General features: G+C 31.7%; 1 protein-coding gene across 1 annotated transcript; it reads right to left on the bottom strand.

The window, feature by feature from the left end:
- Positions 1-368: 368 nt before the first annotated feature.
- On the bottom strand, positions 369-16,489 carry LOC116769744 (glutamate receptor ionotropic, kainate 2). The gene is made up of 18 exons (XM_061522531.1): positions 16,240-16,489; positions 12,397-12,473; positions 10,560-10,715; positions 10,031-10,215; positions 8,765-8,922; positions 8,312-8,453; positions 7,962-8,129; positions 7,862-7,882; positions 7,550-7,702; positions 6,869-7,087; positions 6,263-6,513; positions 5,493-5,672; positions 4,349-4,486; positions 3,090-3,288; positions 2,685-2,916; positions 2,424-2,539; positions 1,572-1,727; positions 369-1,021 (listed from the first exon to the last, which is right to left on the bottom strand). The coding sequence occupies exons 1-18, from the start codon at positions 16,266-16,268 to the stop codon at positions 875-877; spliced, it is 2,727 nt and encodes a 908-aa protein (XP_061378515.1). The 5' UTR covers positions 16,269-16,489; the 3' UTR covers positions 369-874.
- Positions 16,490-16,738: the final 249 nt, after the last annotated feature.

Raw genomic sequence — 16,738 nt, 5'->3', positions numbered from 1 at the left:
GCATACGCGAACATTTGGATGAAAGTTTGCGATTCAATTAATTAGCTAATTAATCGGTTTAAATAAATATTTGTCTGAGTTAAAATTTGAAAAAAATAAATAAATAAAAAAAGTACTTTTTATAATATTAATATTTAAAAAAAATGATTAAAACATAATTAGTTCTTTTTAAGTACACATGTCAAAGATGGAGTTTTTTAAATTTAACTCAGATATTTATGCTTTGATTCGGAATAAGTTTCAAACAGAATAAGGACATTATTAAACATCATTTGGACACTTACATTAACATAGAGACGATTGAATGATATTTTTTATGAATTTGATGAATAAATTGTAATAAAACAAATGAATGATTATTTAAAATTTTAATAACCATGTTTAAATGTAAACTTACAAAATATTTGAATGTTATTGAGTTTGGCACACTTTGAGCTGATACAATCGATTGCTTTGGTTTACGATATCATGTTGTATTTATATATAAGAAATATTTATCGTCGTCTTATAATTACATTTAAACTTCATTCAATTATCAACTAGGAGTTATTTTAACTACATTTGTAATGATAATATACGAATAGTTTTTAATCGAAAAACAAATCATTTAATTATTGTATACAAGTAATCCATATGAGATGGAGAACGTACTACACAATCGCAAATATTTACAATTATAAAAATCGCTACAGATATAAAACATTAGAAACGTGAACATCAATCATGATATATTTACAAAGACAGATACAGAAAACTTCCACAACGTTACTTAAAACTATACGGGATATGGTATTTACAAACAGTCACATCACAGACGCTTGGAGTGGACCTGTGAATTGCTTGTATATATCTACACATCGGACGACGGTTGGCGTTAGTGTAGCTGGCTCTTAGTACTAAAACCGTAATGCAAGTAGGGGGAATCCGCTCCCTCTCTCGCCCCCCCAGAGCCCCCGCCGGCTCCACTCGGACACTTCAAAGCGGAACGCAGCTCAGAGGCCATATCCGAACAAAGAGACGCCTAAGCAAACATATTAAATGATATAAAATGAGAAATTAACGTAAGTTTACGCTTAGAATAGATTTACCTCTTCCTTCTGGTTGGCAGTGAAACAGAAATTATTGCTGTGAATGTTAAGTGTAAATATTTTATATTTAATAGGGACAACCGTATCGTCTAGCGTGATGAGTATAGCGGTAGACTAATAGTGTGCAATAGCAACGGAAAAATTAAAAAAAATAATATTTTACCTATTCAAAAGTAAACCTAGAACAAATTAAAATATGAATTAAATTCACTTGAATGAGTACAAAGGTCCGTTACCATGATATTGTTTACACAGGACTTTGGTTAATTACATTGAAATAATACAATGGATACGCCCAAGGTAATGTAAAACCCGAACTTAAGATATAAAGGTTTCAAAGAAAAACAATTCCATTAGAAGAAATGTAATTCTTTCATCATGACAACCATCCCTGTATTTTTTTTAACTGAAAGGAATATTTAATATAAAAAATAAGCTTTGTTTATGAAACTGTCATAAAAAAAAATGAAATGGCGATCTTACCCGTTCATCAACAGCGACTTTCCTTGATTTCCATACAAATTCGCAGACAGCGATTACACAGGCGACGCCCATGCCGCCCATCAAAACAACAAACACGCCGCCCACGTTCGCCAAACCCAACTCATTGGCGGTGGATGAGGACTTTGATGTTTCATCCTTATTCATACAATTTTAATTAATTAACTGTTAATTATATTGTAATTAAATGAAATAAATCATATCATTATTAAATGAAAAGACCACCGAGCATATAAAATTTTATATACACAAATCTGGATATCGTAGAGATGATTTTTAACAAGAAAATATTATTTTTTTCTGATACTTCTTGATCGAACTTGAATGAATAAACAGAACGAGTTCATTTATTAATAAATGATGATTGAAAATAAGCGAAAGCAAAGAAAAATTAAATCGTTTGATTCGAGAGAATACTTTCATTTTGAATCGGGAAGAATAAAATTAATTCTATGTAAAAAAAAAATGTACATTTGAACGGGCATTGAATAAAAGTAGGTCATTCATAAAATAATACAGAATATTTAGATGACAGTGTCCCTATTTTGGACGGAGCGAGAAAATTCATGGACTGAATTCATCGGTCCATTCAGTGTAATAAGGTTAGTGTAACAACCCCCAGCAAGATAAATCGCTTTTATAAAATAAAGCTCGAGTCACGTCCTTTTGTACTTTTCGGAATCAGATTTCGTTTTATATAATATATTCATTAAGTCCAAATACATGATCCACGTTTATTTGAAATATGTAAGTTAATTTTTTTTTTTAAGGAATAATTAAATATTTTAATTTAAGGCCGTTCGATTTTGATGAATTCAAAAATTTTATACGTACTCTACACGATCCTCCGCCGCGTTTCTCTTTCCACCATTTTGTTTTTAATATGTGAAGTTTACCCTCCTCTTGTAACTTCAAAACAGCACCGCTTATAGCGGTACGGTAAGGTGAATCTGCAAACGCAGAGATCTATGACCGGAACTGCTTTACTATGAAATATATTCTACTCTGCGCTTATTTTTTTTTTTTTGTAAAAGTCTATGAAAAATAATTTCATTTAAATTTTAATTTTCATTTATATTTATCATTCTGACTTACTGGGTGGCATAGCAATGCCATATCCTTTGGAATCCAACATGCCCCCTACTTGAGTGAGGTCACAGTTTCTTTCCACAACATACTCTATGGTGGTGGACTCCATGAGATATGCATAAGCACCTTTCCCCCTCATTACCCTCTCTTCCCCCTCTTTATTGCTGCTTGTGAATACCGAAGGTCGAGCCGACTCCATGAACGACCACATCCGTTGGTATGTCGAAAAATTTGAATCCTGGTGATATTAAATTGTTTTCATATGTAACGAGAATTTCTTCCGCAGTTTTGTTTAATTTCTCATATAGACAATTAAAAAGTTCCGGCAAAACATGTTCTTACGGTCTATGTTAAGAAAGTTACAATATAGTTGTCTAATTTAAAAATGTAGGATTCTGTTCTTTCTTTTACCCTAAAGAAAGCTGCTGTAGATCCTCCTTTAAGGGCGCCATATTTAATTTTTGTTTGCTTGGCCAAATCTTCGGCGCTTTCAATGGGTGAGTCCATACGTTCCACTGTCAGGAATGCGGCCAAGTTAGCAGTATATGAAGATATCATGATCAAAGTGAAAAACCACCACATTCCTGCCACCATCCTTGTTGACACCGCTCTAGACGATAAATTTTTAAATAAGAACCAACAAAATGATCAAAATATGTTACACAGACCTTTCTATCCTAATTTGGTAGTGTAGGTTTAAATTTAAAATATTATTTCGTTGTAACCACATAGATAAAAGCGCACAGTTTTACATACGAGATAATAAAAAATAAATTTATATCTAACTCTTCAGACAAGGCCCCATCAAAGTTCATCCTTTCATTGGCTCTATGCTAATGACTTTTACCTCAGACGATACGCTAGTATCTAAATGTAATTTATTAACACAAATTCAAATTATTCACAACCTTTTTAGACTTTTATCGTAAACTTTAAGGTAACCTTTCGGAATATTCATCCAATATTAGATTATGTTAGATGAAGGGATCAAAGTTGACTCATCTGGCCTAAAATTTATTTATCAGCGCTAATCTTTTCTGTCACGTATAATTTAATATAACTTATCCTAACGGTTCCACAATATGTCGTTTAGTCTATTTCATGTCTTAATTCAATTTGGCACAATAACGTGAGATAACTGTTTAAACCAGGCACATTTGTTTTCAAATGTAATTGATTTGAAACCTATTATATTTAATTTCTATGTATAAGAACGATTTTGCATATACTATGACTGTAACAAATAAATTTTCTGTTTATGGAAAATCGATCTTAAATTCACAAGCTACGACACTTTAAAACTTGATGCAGCAAGCTATGGATACTATAGAAGCACAAAAATATGGCGTGCAATATTTATCATCATAATTGAAATTAGCAACTAAATTACTTTTTTAGCCTACTAGTAAAAATCAAGAGACTTAATTCGCAACACGTTTCTATTTCCATGAGTCGCTCTTGGCGATTACCGAAGCTTGAAATTCACAAAGGGCTGTGGTCGCTTTGAAACTAATTAGCAAAAGGAAGTTCTTAAAGCGATGTGGATCATAGAATAGTTTTTCAGTAATCTGCTAAAAGATTTCCTTTTCGTGATAGTCCTTTGGGAATTTTATTTCTAAGTCAAATTTTCACTCAGTCAGTGATTTATCGTGTTCAGCGATCGGACTTACTTCGGTGCGATATCCGAACCTTGCTGCATCAAGGATCCGATTGTGAACCACAGCGAGTTCAACAGTGTGAACTGATTCTCCAACACCTGCGGCTCGTCTAGACAGTTCCGGGGGCTGTCCCACTCGTACGGGCTGAACCTGCGCCCAAATACGCCCATTTAAATTCGATTAAATTTTTTCTGCCAATCATTTGCCAAATTATGGTTACCATTAAACCATAAATGGCGATTTCTTTTACCGAATTGTCGAAAATACAAAAATTCTAGATGTTCCCATATCCCCGATAAAGTTTTCTGTGGACTTCGCTGAGGTCACTATAATCCTGATACATTCGATTTCTTAATTATAACTATTATTGTCATAGACACGTTTTTCTTTATACGCTATCTTACTTGGGTAAAAAGTCACAACTTTGCTGCATAAGAGATCCAATTGCAAACCACAAGCAGTTGGAGAGGGAGAAAATATTTTCCATTTTTTCTCCGTCCGGCGTATGCGTTTGATGCCATTCGTATGGAGTGAACCTATTAGATTAACTATTTTAATTGTTTAACGTACAATATTCAAGCGGGAATGATTTTATTGGAATCCTTCGACAGAATTTATTTTATTACCATAATGCGACCAGTAGAAGAATGCAAGACGTTGCTTGGTTAGAGTGCTTCATTACTTATATATTCACAATGTTACGTAACTAAGTCGAGTGGATTTGTTTAAGTTACACAATGAAGCTTACACGTCACCAAAATGGCTTAGAGACTAACATATATATGTGCACACATTGACACACTCACACTCTTTATTCACTCATCTTCTTGCACTCTAAAAAGACCACCAACAGTATTTGTATAAAGGTTTATATTGACTATGTATTCATTCTATTTTATCTCATGTTTAATACAATTTTCAAACCTGTAACATGCCAATGTCGAGTATAAATTTGTTTCAATTACTCTGTTCGGATAAACCAGTCCGTTCCCTATACAAATATACATATATACAATAAAATACAAAAATATACATCTACCTCGACGATCACTGAAGTGGTTTGTAATATATTCGTAAATTAAAACCAAATAAGTTTTAACAATAATTAAAAATTCTTTTATTAGAAACTTACATATTGTTGAACTATTAAACTCACCTGGCTAAAATGAATAGCAGTACAGAGACGCCCAGGTACGCCGTGGCCATATATATCCATACATCAAGGGAGAGGGGTGACAGGAATGAGAATAAGTTTGGAGGCTGCTTAATAGGTTTGCGGTAGAGCACTGAGATGCCAAGATTCATGAAGGGCATCGTGAAGTCTACCACTTGTTCCCTGATAAAGATAACAATCGAACCTTATTTGATTATAAATGAACCGATTAATATTCTCATAACATATATGTATGCTTATCGTTATTGAATTTTAAAAGTTTTCACAGTATTTTATTTCAATATACCTAGTTGTTAATTTCCTAACGATTAATTTCCGTTAATACGTAACAGAGATTATTAAAGTAATAAAAATCTTATAATAATGAATACAATTTTTGTTTATATTTATATTCTCAGTAAGATGACGTTAACTAAGTTATATCTCAAATCTCCATCAAAGTTTAATGAAGTTTAAATGAAATAAATATTTCTAAATTAACTCATCACAGTTTTGCTTTGATGTGGCAAATTATCCAATATTCAAAACATTAAGTCGTTAATAATCTCAGCACTTAGTATCGTGGGCGCTAAAACTCGAGGGAAATCACCATCAACTCACTTTATATTAATGTATTGTTAATTACAAAAAATATAAGATTTTATAAATAAACTTATTCTGATGTTATCTCAAAACATTAACTTGTTGAAAAGTATTTTTTTATAGACTTATGAAGGCACTAGTCGTAATAATTCAGGATATCGGATAATTACCTGTCATACGTTATTGTGAGATCAGCTATAGCAACATCAGCTCTCTGTTCGAGCAGTTCCCTGATCATGCCATCCCACTCTTTAGTCTCCCTGTTGTAAGACCCGTATCGACCGTCGGGCGCAAGCTTGAATGTGTAATTGAAACCCAGAATTTTAGATATCTCATGAATGAGATCAACAGCGTAGCCTTCGAACTGAGCGTTGCCTGTCAATTTTTCGCTCGCTTCTCTCCGCATGCAATATGGAGCGCTCTAAAAATTTCAGATGCACACTGTTTATGTGATGAGATTGAAACTATGACACGTAGTTAAATCTGCATTGCTTGGATATATCATTAATACGCTTTAGTAAATTCAAGTAAACCTCTTTTAAACATTCCATTAAATATAATGGAACTCATTGAATTTAAAAAGATTGCAATGATAATTCTCAAAGCGTGAGATACTGTGAAAGAATGATCTTCCCAATGGTAATATTTTCCATTGTAGAGGCTTTACTGCTGCGTTTTATATTTATTTTCTCCACAGTCCCTAATGTATGTCATCCGTAAGAGACATAGGCATTATATAGAAGCATCAATGCTATTTGTGCTGTATAAAATCTCACCAAGATCGTTGTGACGACAAGGGTTTTGTTTTGAAGTATCTCGACTATTTGTTTTTGGTTATCTCCGTAAGATCTCGTGTAATTGACACCCTCCGAAGAGTTCCAAACACCGGCTTTCTGAAGTCCATCTCTAGTTAGTTCAATGATATCGAGAGTAAAATCACTTCTGAACCCCTGGTGGTCAAACTTTATAACTCCTGTTAAGCCCCTCATTTCGACCTGTTCATTATAAATAAATGTAAATGTCAAAGTTAAGCTTGGAGAAATTAGAATGAAAACTTTTTCATTATATAATTTCAAATATATAGAGAAGCTCTTGACTTAGTAACTGTTGTCTTGGCAAAGTTTTGAGTCGGTTCAATTTAAAATGCTACATTTTGTGGAGTATTTTTAGAGACTATCTCCTCAGTGGTATATTTGCATAAATGTCACAAGGATAGTAATATTTCATTAATAACTTATAAACTGTCTGTTTAACTAAAAGTGTTTATTTTGTAAATATATGAAGTCATGTCAATAATTTTTGATTAATACTGATGAGAACTTCCACAACGTCTTGACTGTTTCAATATTTACCAGATTTTATCGAGGAATATTTGAAGACACAGTGATTTTAGTTTTCGGATTACAGAAAATTGAAACCTATCGTGTTTGGAATAAGAGTCCTAATAGTGTACTTACGATTTTCATGTAGTTAATGAGGCTGTACCCGTGGGGCCATGTGTCTTCGGCTTCGCATGACAAGGGTCTTACATCGATTTGTTGCGAAGTGTCAAGGTCGTGTAACGCTTTCGCAAATAAATGAACCGCATCGTATATTAAAGCGGTTTCAGTCTACAGGGAAAAGTGAGCTCTGATTCAAAAATTCCAACTTGGAAATACATGTTTAATTATAATAAATCTAAACAAATGACAGAGATAATAAAAAACGAACTACAACATAATAAACAAAAGAATATGCTGTCCAAAATGTAATACTATCGATTGGCTTACCTTTATAAAAGTCATATTTTCCTGAAACAAAGAAAATGATGTAGTCTTCCATGGCCGGCTAAAGTGTCGGGTGTCCAACAGACTTATAAAATTTTATTACCTTAGCCGATGTGTGCCCTAGTTGCAGCTTCCTTCCCTTTCTGGCTTCGTCGTAAACCCAATCTCGAACGACTCTTTGTACCTCGGCTCGTTCGGGATCGAGAAGGCGCAACGCGGTTATATTTGTACCGCCATATTTAAATTCCTCTAAATCTACGCTATGCAAGTCCTTGGACAGAAAAAATATTATTCATACATTTATTTGAATTCGAAATGTAATGTTTATTTAATGTTTTAATTTAGTATACTTCATATTGTTATACTGGTTTATTAATTTAATTATAATTAGGATAAATCTCTGCGTATTTAATAAATAATATGTACTATAATAGGGTTGTACAAACTATTTACCAACGACGTTATAAGGTAGCTGTGATAATCCGACATCATTCCGATCTGCTGTGCTTGTTGAAGCACATCCCTAATCCTCTCAGTAGCGCAGTCAAGTACTATATGAGACTCGGCCGAGTTCTTTATTTGTTTCAATAGCGGCCTACAAATAATTTACATTAATAGTATGTTTGTAACCGTTTATTCCAAATAATACATACTATTAATAATTTTATATGAAATAAATATTATCTTATTTAGACTGAAAACCTATTTATTGTTGTGTTTTGTAAAATGTAAGGGGGAACAATTTATAACCTTAGCTATTTATTTGGATAAATCGCTCGTCAGTGATGTCTCCCAAGAAATACGATGTTTTTCGTCTTTTCACGTCATTACGTAGTGTTTGTTTCGTCATTACGTAGTGTTTTTTTTAGAGATTTGTTAAAGTATAACGTAGTAACTTTAACTAACCTGTAGTCATATGAATCTGGTAGTTGTCGGACAGCAACAGGTAATTCTGATGGACCATGGGCTTTCAATAGTTCTTGTAAACGAACCAATCCATCACTGTTCTCGTATACTATAGTGAATGACTTCCATCCCCAAGCTCGTACGAGATCAACGTACGCCTGAAGGACACATTCCAATCATTACTATGAACTTTATTTAGATTTTATTTACTATATATTTGGTTAATTTAACATCACTAGTATTAATGTTTATAAGTTTGAATTACGAAATAATAATAGTATTCTAGAATCAACACGAAACTTGCTTTAAGTGAAAAAATACCTAATCCGGGAAGTTTCCTACCACGGAAACAATTCACGAAAGTTTTGAAGAATTGCGATATATTATGATAAAGGAGAACAAACAAACAAAAAATTACTGCTTTGAGAGCATTCATAGAAGCTTCTGTTATACTACTGTGTTTGGTAGCATGCAAGTATTAAAATATAGAGACTTAAATAAAATTATTCTCTGTACTCAATTTCCACTTCTTTTCCATGTTTACGAAAATTATTAATGAAAGTTGTTCAGATACATATTGCTTTAATCAAGAAATAGGGTTCAAATTTATATGTTTTTTTGTATTCTTTCATTATTATAATTAATTTTTAATACACTAAATCCACATAATGTTGTGAAAGATAAGAAAATGTTTGCTTCAAGCCCTAATGACATACGATCGTTCTTTAGGAACCTGTATTTTTCTAGCTTTCGTGCAATTTATTATTGCGAAACAAGTTATTTCTATTACTAAGATCCTTTATAACACTCGAGTCCATTTTATCATGCCTCGATGAGTTATTTCCACGTCGTTACAAAATGACAATAATGAAATAAAAAGTTCTTTTGTTCTTGAAACACTGATATATTAACAAATCTAGTTTGTCCTATAATTGTAAATTGATGTACGTATAATAAAAATATATTTTTAGATATTATTTTAACATATATAATAACAGTGCACAAGTAAGAAACATATAAAAATAAAAATAAGCATTTTAAAACTTGCTAAAATTAAGTAATTTGAATGTAATGCATACAAATGAACTAACAAACGACGGATACTTTTACTACAAACACCTTCCTCTCTCTTTAAACTGCACTCGTATTTTCTTTTAATATATTTAAGAATTTCTATTTACATTTGTATTTCATAGAAAAAATTACACGAAATCCTTTTGCAAATATATGGCATGACGCGTACACTATCTTGTATCCCATGCTTACCCGACTCAAAGCAGCTGGGTGAGGATACAAGTTGACAAGACAGGATTCACGTCGCGTTCGATAATCCCATCTCGTCTCCAGATGGGGCAGTTCCATTGTATCACAGATGGATTGGATGTGGGCAGCCGCTGGAGCAGATTGGGGGCCAAATATAGCCGCCACTCCACTCCGAAGAAGGTGGCATACTGAATAACGATTTGATTTATAATATAAATTAGCTTTATATGAACCATCATTGTTATTAAATAAGTTGAACTCTAATGCTATTTGATATGTTTTGAATAAAATGAATAATACCTTTAAACGAAACTAATATATTTGCTGATAAGTAATCGAAACGTCGGGATTATGTAGTTTTAAAATAATAAAATCCCCGTAGTATATCCGAAATATATTAGTTTCATTTAAATGAATAAAACTTGCGAAAGTCTTAGATCACATTATGAATAATAACTATGGCATAATATTAAGAAACTCCTTCATTTCATTTCAATTTGAGATTTAATTTAAGCTTTGATACAAAACACACCTCTTTTGGACGCGTGGAAACTGTCTTGCGGAGATATTGTTTCAACCTGAGCTAGTAATTTGGCTCTGGGAAGGACAGCGCGGTCAGCGTTTACCCTTTCAACAGCGTAACGAAATGCAACCTCTTGTTTATCATCCTCAGGGTGGAATAGACCTCCTATCGTGGCACAAACAATTAAATTAATCATAGAGATAAATGTCTATAATTAGCATATGACCATAGCTTAATTAACTTGGTAAATTTAATTAACAACACCAAAATACTAGCGGACATCGAAGGTAGTTAGTTATTCATTTCTTCCTTCTCTATAACATTTAGCTGTAGAAAAGATTCGGGTTGAGAAAATGAAAAAGCAATGATACACGACTGCGTTTTCTTAATTAACGTACGAATCAGATAAGAAACTCATTTTTATAGTGATGCTTTGTACATATAAATGTTTAATTGCCAATATTTGGATATAATTCGTTTAGTTGTCTTATAAATATGTCACAGACATACTCTTACAATCACAACTTAAATATACATATATATAAGCATAGTTTTACTGAAACAATACTTATCTGTAATGTCGGCTGTTCTATCCCTAATTCATATTTTTTTATACGATCAAGAAAGTGCTATTCTAAAAGTGAATAAATGATTTGAAGTAATACAACCAAATTACATACTAATACACAATTAAAAGTGTATTTCAGGAAAAACATTAATTAGGTTCTGTTGAGAGTATACGAGTGGGATAACGTTGCTAAGTACCCTTTTAAGAGGGATTTTTTTTATAAGATATTTTCGGATGACATACAAAAACTAAACGTCAACAGTTTTAGGACTTTAATTTATATATATTTTGATATAATCTTCATCATATAGACTTATAAATGGAATGTTTTAGGATACGAAACGTTGTCAGACAAATTGAATCGATGTAACAGTATTAATAATTGCAAGGAATTTTGTTAGAATAATACATATAAAAATAATATATCCTATTAATATCCTCCTTATAAGTAAGGACATATTCTATATAATACATATGGCACACAATGTATAATAAAGATCAGTTTTCCTTATTACCTTTCCACGCGTTTAATTGCTAAGACAGAAAACAATTAACTGAAACAAAATGTAACCCTCAATATGTTACTGCAATTATATATGTACATCTATATGTTATTATTATAGCGTACTAAAATATCATTCAGATCTGTATGCTGTAACCGGAGGGAATAATTTTGGTAATGTTAAACCCGTATATACGTAGTTTCAAATATATTTGACGTAGAAATATTAAGATCACATTTATAGTAATATATAAATTTGATTTTGATATTTATACTAATAGTAGATTTGTTTTGTTACTAGTTGAAACGAAACTATACTTAAGTAGGTTCTTATGTATTTTAATTACAAGTAAATGATGTCCTAAGTCGCTATTTATTTTCCTTTTAGTCCTTATTTGCTACAGCATACGAGTATGATTATTAATTAAAGACTGTAAGTATGTTGTCCATTTGAAAGATAGAAATAATTGTCCAACAGATTCTGCTTAAATGAGTTATAGGTTTTTAAATGTACATTTATTTCTTACTATTTTGGTATTATAAGTCATATCCTTATCTCTATAATAAAACGGTCGGAGCAGTCAAAAATGTTTGAAGTCAAGAAAACCGAAATGTAGGCAATTAGGGCGTGCTCTCTTTGGCCGAGACTTCCTCTTAAACTTTTCGTCATCTCAACTACCTTTGATGTTGCCGGAACAAAATTAATCCGTGCAAAATAATGTCCGAGGTGCAATGGTTTGCTTTAATTGAAGTTTCATTGATTGTTATCTACTCACCGATACGAATTGTGTCCGGTAGGGCGGACAAATGTCCAATCAAGAGCACGAATAGTATAGCTTTTGTTCCTGTCATTCTGAAACAATAGAAACAATTTACGGTTTAAATCTTAACATACATGTGTAGAATATTATATATTATTTTGTATTAAAATTATAAAATATATAATAGTTTTAAAGTATATTAATTTATACACTAACAAACAAACATAATAATATTACTATTAGTTTAAAGATTTCAAAAACACTCATTATAATTTAGTTTTTCACGTATTTATTTATTATACAATAATTACATTGCCTCGTAAAATTTTTAAAGTACAAACGTCTCACAGGTACATAACATTCTCTTTACTGTTGCCATCTCGTTAAGGACCTCAAAAATATAAACAATCTTAAATAACTTCTGCATAAGCTCAAAAGTACCTAATTCAATATTAACAGCTTCGTCCTTCGAGTATTAGGTTTAAGTTACTTAACAAACGTTATACAAAAAACGAAACTAATAGTTTCGGATTACTACGTTTATTCTATACACGTTAGATAGGGGCAAGTAAGGTCGCAAGTCCCAGGCAATGTCGCAGCCCCTCTCCCTCCAACGCGATGGACCCGGCACCCGCACGGTGAATCCATTGAATGCTAAGAGGTTTCGTGTCTCTTTTAAAACCGTGATCACGGTTATTTCAAAGTAACCGAAACGTCGGAAGTATCAGTAGGTAGTTTTAGAGTAATCCGAAAATATTAGTTTCGTTCAAACGAGTAGTCGCGAAAGTCTTAGATCTCATTATAAATAAAAAAAAAATTCAATAAATATTAGTATGAAATTAAAAATAAATTTATTTTAAACCAGAAAATTTAGAAAACAGATTTTTCAGATTCTGCTACGAGTTATGTGTTCCATTACAACATTACGTAAATGATGAGTTTTTTAACGATTTATACTACGAATTATGTGTGTGTCTAATGTTCGTTGTCTTGTTTCATATATCTTCAATGTTGTAGCATATTACTTTATTAATTCATCATTATAGTTACATATCTGTATGCCTTTCTCTGCACCAATGTCATATTCGGAAATTTATTCTGTTGGTATAAAACGCTTTTAATATATCACGGAAGTAGGCCGAGTTACTGAGGTATGATGGAACAAATATTGACAAATATATAAAAAATACACACTAATAGTTAGGCAAATGGTTCAAACTAACGATTTCAAATTTTATGCAACGTAAAAATCTAAAGATAGGAATGAAAAAATCACTCGAAGTAAAGACGTGACATTTTAATCTATGCAGTTTGCCTCGTCACATACATACAATACGTTTCTCGTTAATAACCTAAGTTAATAACTATTATTCGAAGATTTACGAATGGAAAACTATTAACGTACCGTGTGTAGTGTGACGGTAAAACTTGTGGTAAACATACTGATCTTTCAAGAGATTACTTTGATCACTTTATTTTGTACGTCACGGCATATCAGATGTCTGTTAGACATCAATGACAAGAAGCTAGTACGAACATCTGAGAGACTTCACGTCTTTGATAGAACAAATGCTATTGTGATATTGAAAGCCCTCGCTTAATATTTTAACATAATAATCGATTTACATTACAGATATTGAATAAAAATGTATATAAGTATATTAAAAGTATTTCAGTTTTTGTTATATTGTCTGGTCTAACGCAAAAACAAACCGGCGCTGTTTTGACGTAGATAATCCTATTAAACATTTTCTTTTGCTTGAAGCGACCAAAGCCACGTGAAACAGCTTGTTAGAAAATAAATGTACTCTTCTATCCTTGTAACGCGGTTGGTAAATGTTAAGACGAAACATAATTGTAGGTATCGACGCTTCATGATTAACTATGATTTAGGAAATGCTTAAAGACCGTTAGACGTGTTGGCTAAATAACTCTTATGGCCTGATATAGTTATTAATAGTTTGTTGATTTATATAAAATAAAAGCAGATTTAATATGTATTTTTTAATAACTAAATTTCTTTTATTTTTTCATTTAAATTATGTAAATTGAAACATAGATCCAACTATTATCATAATTTTGACAGCTTGTTAATACATATTATTTATTTTGTTTTTAAATTATTGTGCCAGTCAACAAACATAGTGACTTTGTGATTTCAGGTAAGACTCGATAAAACTGTTTACGAACCAAAAATGATATTAAAATCCGCGGAAAAGGAGATGGCTGTTTAGGAAGATGCCTCAACCGACGATCAATCGGAGACGTGATGTGTAAGGATTCAATCAGGTAGCCAAAGACCCTTGATCTTTTGCAAAGTCTCAGTTTCATAATAGATTGGATACAATAATATGTAACATCGAACAAACCGTTCGTTAAGCTTATATTGGTTGTACCTAAAATAAATATATAGCAAATATGTTGCATATAGCAAGAGATTGCAGGAACTGAGACCCTATAATTGCATATTGAAATTTTCGCTAATAGTATCATGAACTATTAAGTGTATTTTCAGCTTTCGCATTAATATTAATATATGATATTTTTTTTTAATGATTTTGTTACGCTTGTTACTTAGTTTTATTCTTAACAAATCATCGCAAGTTAATTCAATTACTGTATTGCTGTGTTTTTTTTATAGATATATTTATAATTCCTTTCCAAGATTCTCTTTTGTTTTATGTATTGGAACTTCTTAATTCTTTGAGTGTCCTTTTAAGGCTTTGTGAAAGTTACATGTTTTTACTTCTCCTCATTATTTTTATGTAATTTTAATTTACTTTGTATAACTTACTTATATTACTTAAGAAAATTTGTCTTTAATAGGCGTTTTGTTTTGAAAATGTACATCTATTGTTTGAGACATTATTTAGAATCGCTAAAAGTGTCTCTTATTAGTGATATACGAAATCTTTTCACTGTTTCCAAATGGCCGTGTAGTCGCATTAAGTAGATTAATTGATCGTCGAAGTTCTGAGCTCAACTTCTTTATTGAAGTAATGCTTTCTTACAACAAAATTTAAAGGTTATAATACAGCTGGATAGTATACTGAGAAGAACCTCCTTTCTAGTGTCTGCTGTCTAAAGAAACCCATTTCCATCCAAACTTCCTTTCAACATTAATTTAAATTTCAAATATAATTATCATAATCATATTGGATTAGTCCTTTTTTAAATTTCTTTATATCTGTCATGAAACAGCTTCGTTTTTATGCAGCTTAGCTGTTCTTATTTGATCTCCTACGTCATTTATTGTAATTACCTGTTAGTCATTACATCTCGTTGAGCTGGAGACAGATCTCGTTAGTATTTGTTTATCTGTTCTATTTAATCACTAATCTAGTTACGTCTGATAGATTTCATGTGACTTAACCTTCGATATTATACACATTAATTACTGTAACATATAAATCAGTTTACGGTTAAAGGATTTACGGTTTAATTACGGTTGTGTTGAAAACGAAATTACAAAAATATGTACATTATCTTATGTATAATTACAATAAGTTTGACGATAAACTCAACGATAACTGAAATATTTTAATTTAAAATCATATAGAAATACATGTAACATATCCTTGTCTTTACTAATCGAATTTGGTTCTTAGAGCCAACAGTTAGTGCTTTGTTTGTAAATACCAAAAGTAATAAGTTTATACATAAGACTAAATGCAAAATTAGAGCTGAATATATGTTACAAAAACTTAGAATTTAAATTGTATAATTGATTTATATCAAGTACGAAAATTTTATAGTTAATTCATTGTTAAGCATAATAGAAATAATTTGTTCGTATTAAAATAAAAATATAAATCAAAATACAATTAATTTTGAATGATAACATATATGATTGATTACCTGACGTGTTGAGACGTACAGCGATACATTCATGAGGCGGACATCGCCGGGGAATCCTTTAATTCTATTAACACGTTAACAAAATTCTTCATAAAACACGAAACATACAAAAATCGTTGATATTCAGGCAGTGGTTTTGTATATTGAGCGCATCTTTAACATTTAAGGTGCTATTTGATCGAGTGGTATCGATTTGTGTGAATTGTGTCGGAAATATTGTAATTAAAGGCCGACTGCGAACGGCCGTCCGCGCGGCGGCTGAACTCAGGCTGGCTTTGGCGGGTCAGAGCGCAAGAGACATCACTGCGCATGCGCCAAACCCTACCCCGGTTGGGTAAGAGCAATTTTTGATTTGATTAAATTATGTCACAACCCGATATTTTAATTCGTCACTTCAAAACAATTCAACCCTAATTATATATGAATGTTGTTTAAATATAAACATTTATATATATACATATATGATTTGCTGATAATTTAGGAGAGATAATTTTAGTTT

Source organism: Danaus plexippus, chromosome 14 (genome assembly GCF_018135715.1).
Source record: "Danaus plexippus chromosome 14, MEX_DaPlex, whole genome shotgun sequence".
NCBI lineage: Eukaryota > Metazoa > Arthropoda > Insecta > Lepidoptera > Nymphalidae > Danaus > Danaus plexippus.
This window is presented reverse-complemented; position numbering and strand designations above follow the sequence as displayed.

Excerpts from the sequence above, each read along its gene's own strand:
- LOC116769744 (XM_061522531.1), bottom strand. The coding sequence starts at position 16,268 with ATGTATCGCTGTACGTCTCAACACGTCAG. Across the intron at positions 5,673-6,262 it reads CTCACAATAACGTATGACAG|GGAACAAGTGGTAGACTTCA; the intron begins GTAATTATCCGA and ends TATCTTTATCAG. Across the intron at positions 3,289-4,348 it reads GGTTCGGATATCGCACCGAA|AGCGGTGTCAACAAGGATGG; the intron begins GTAAGTCCGATC and ends TTTATCGTCTAG.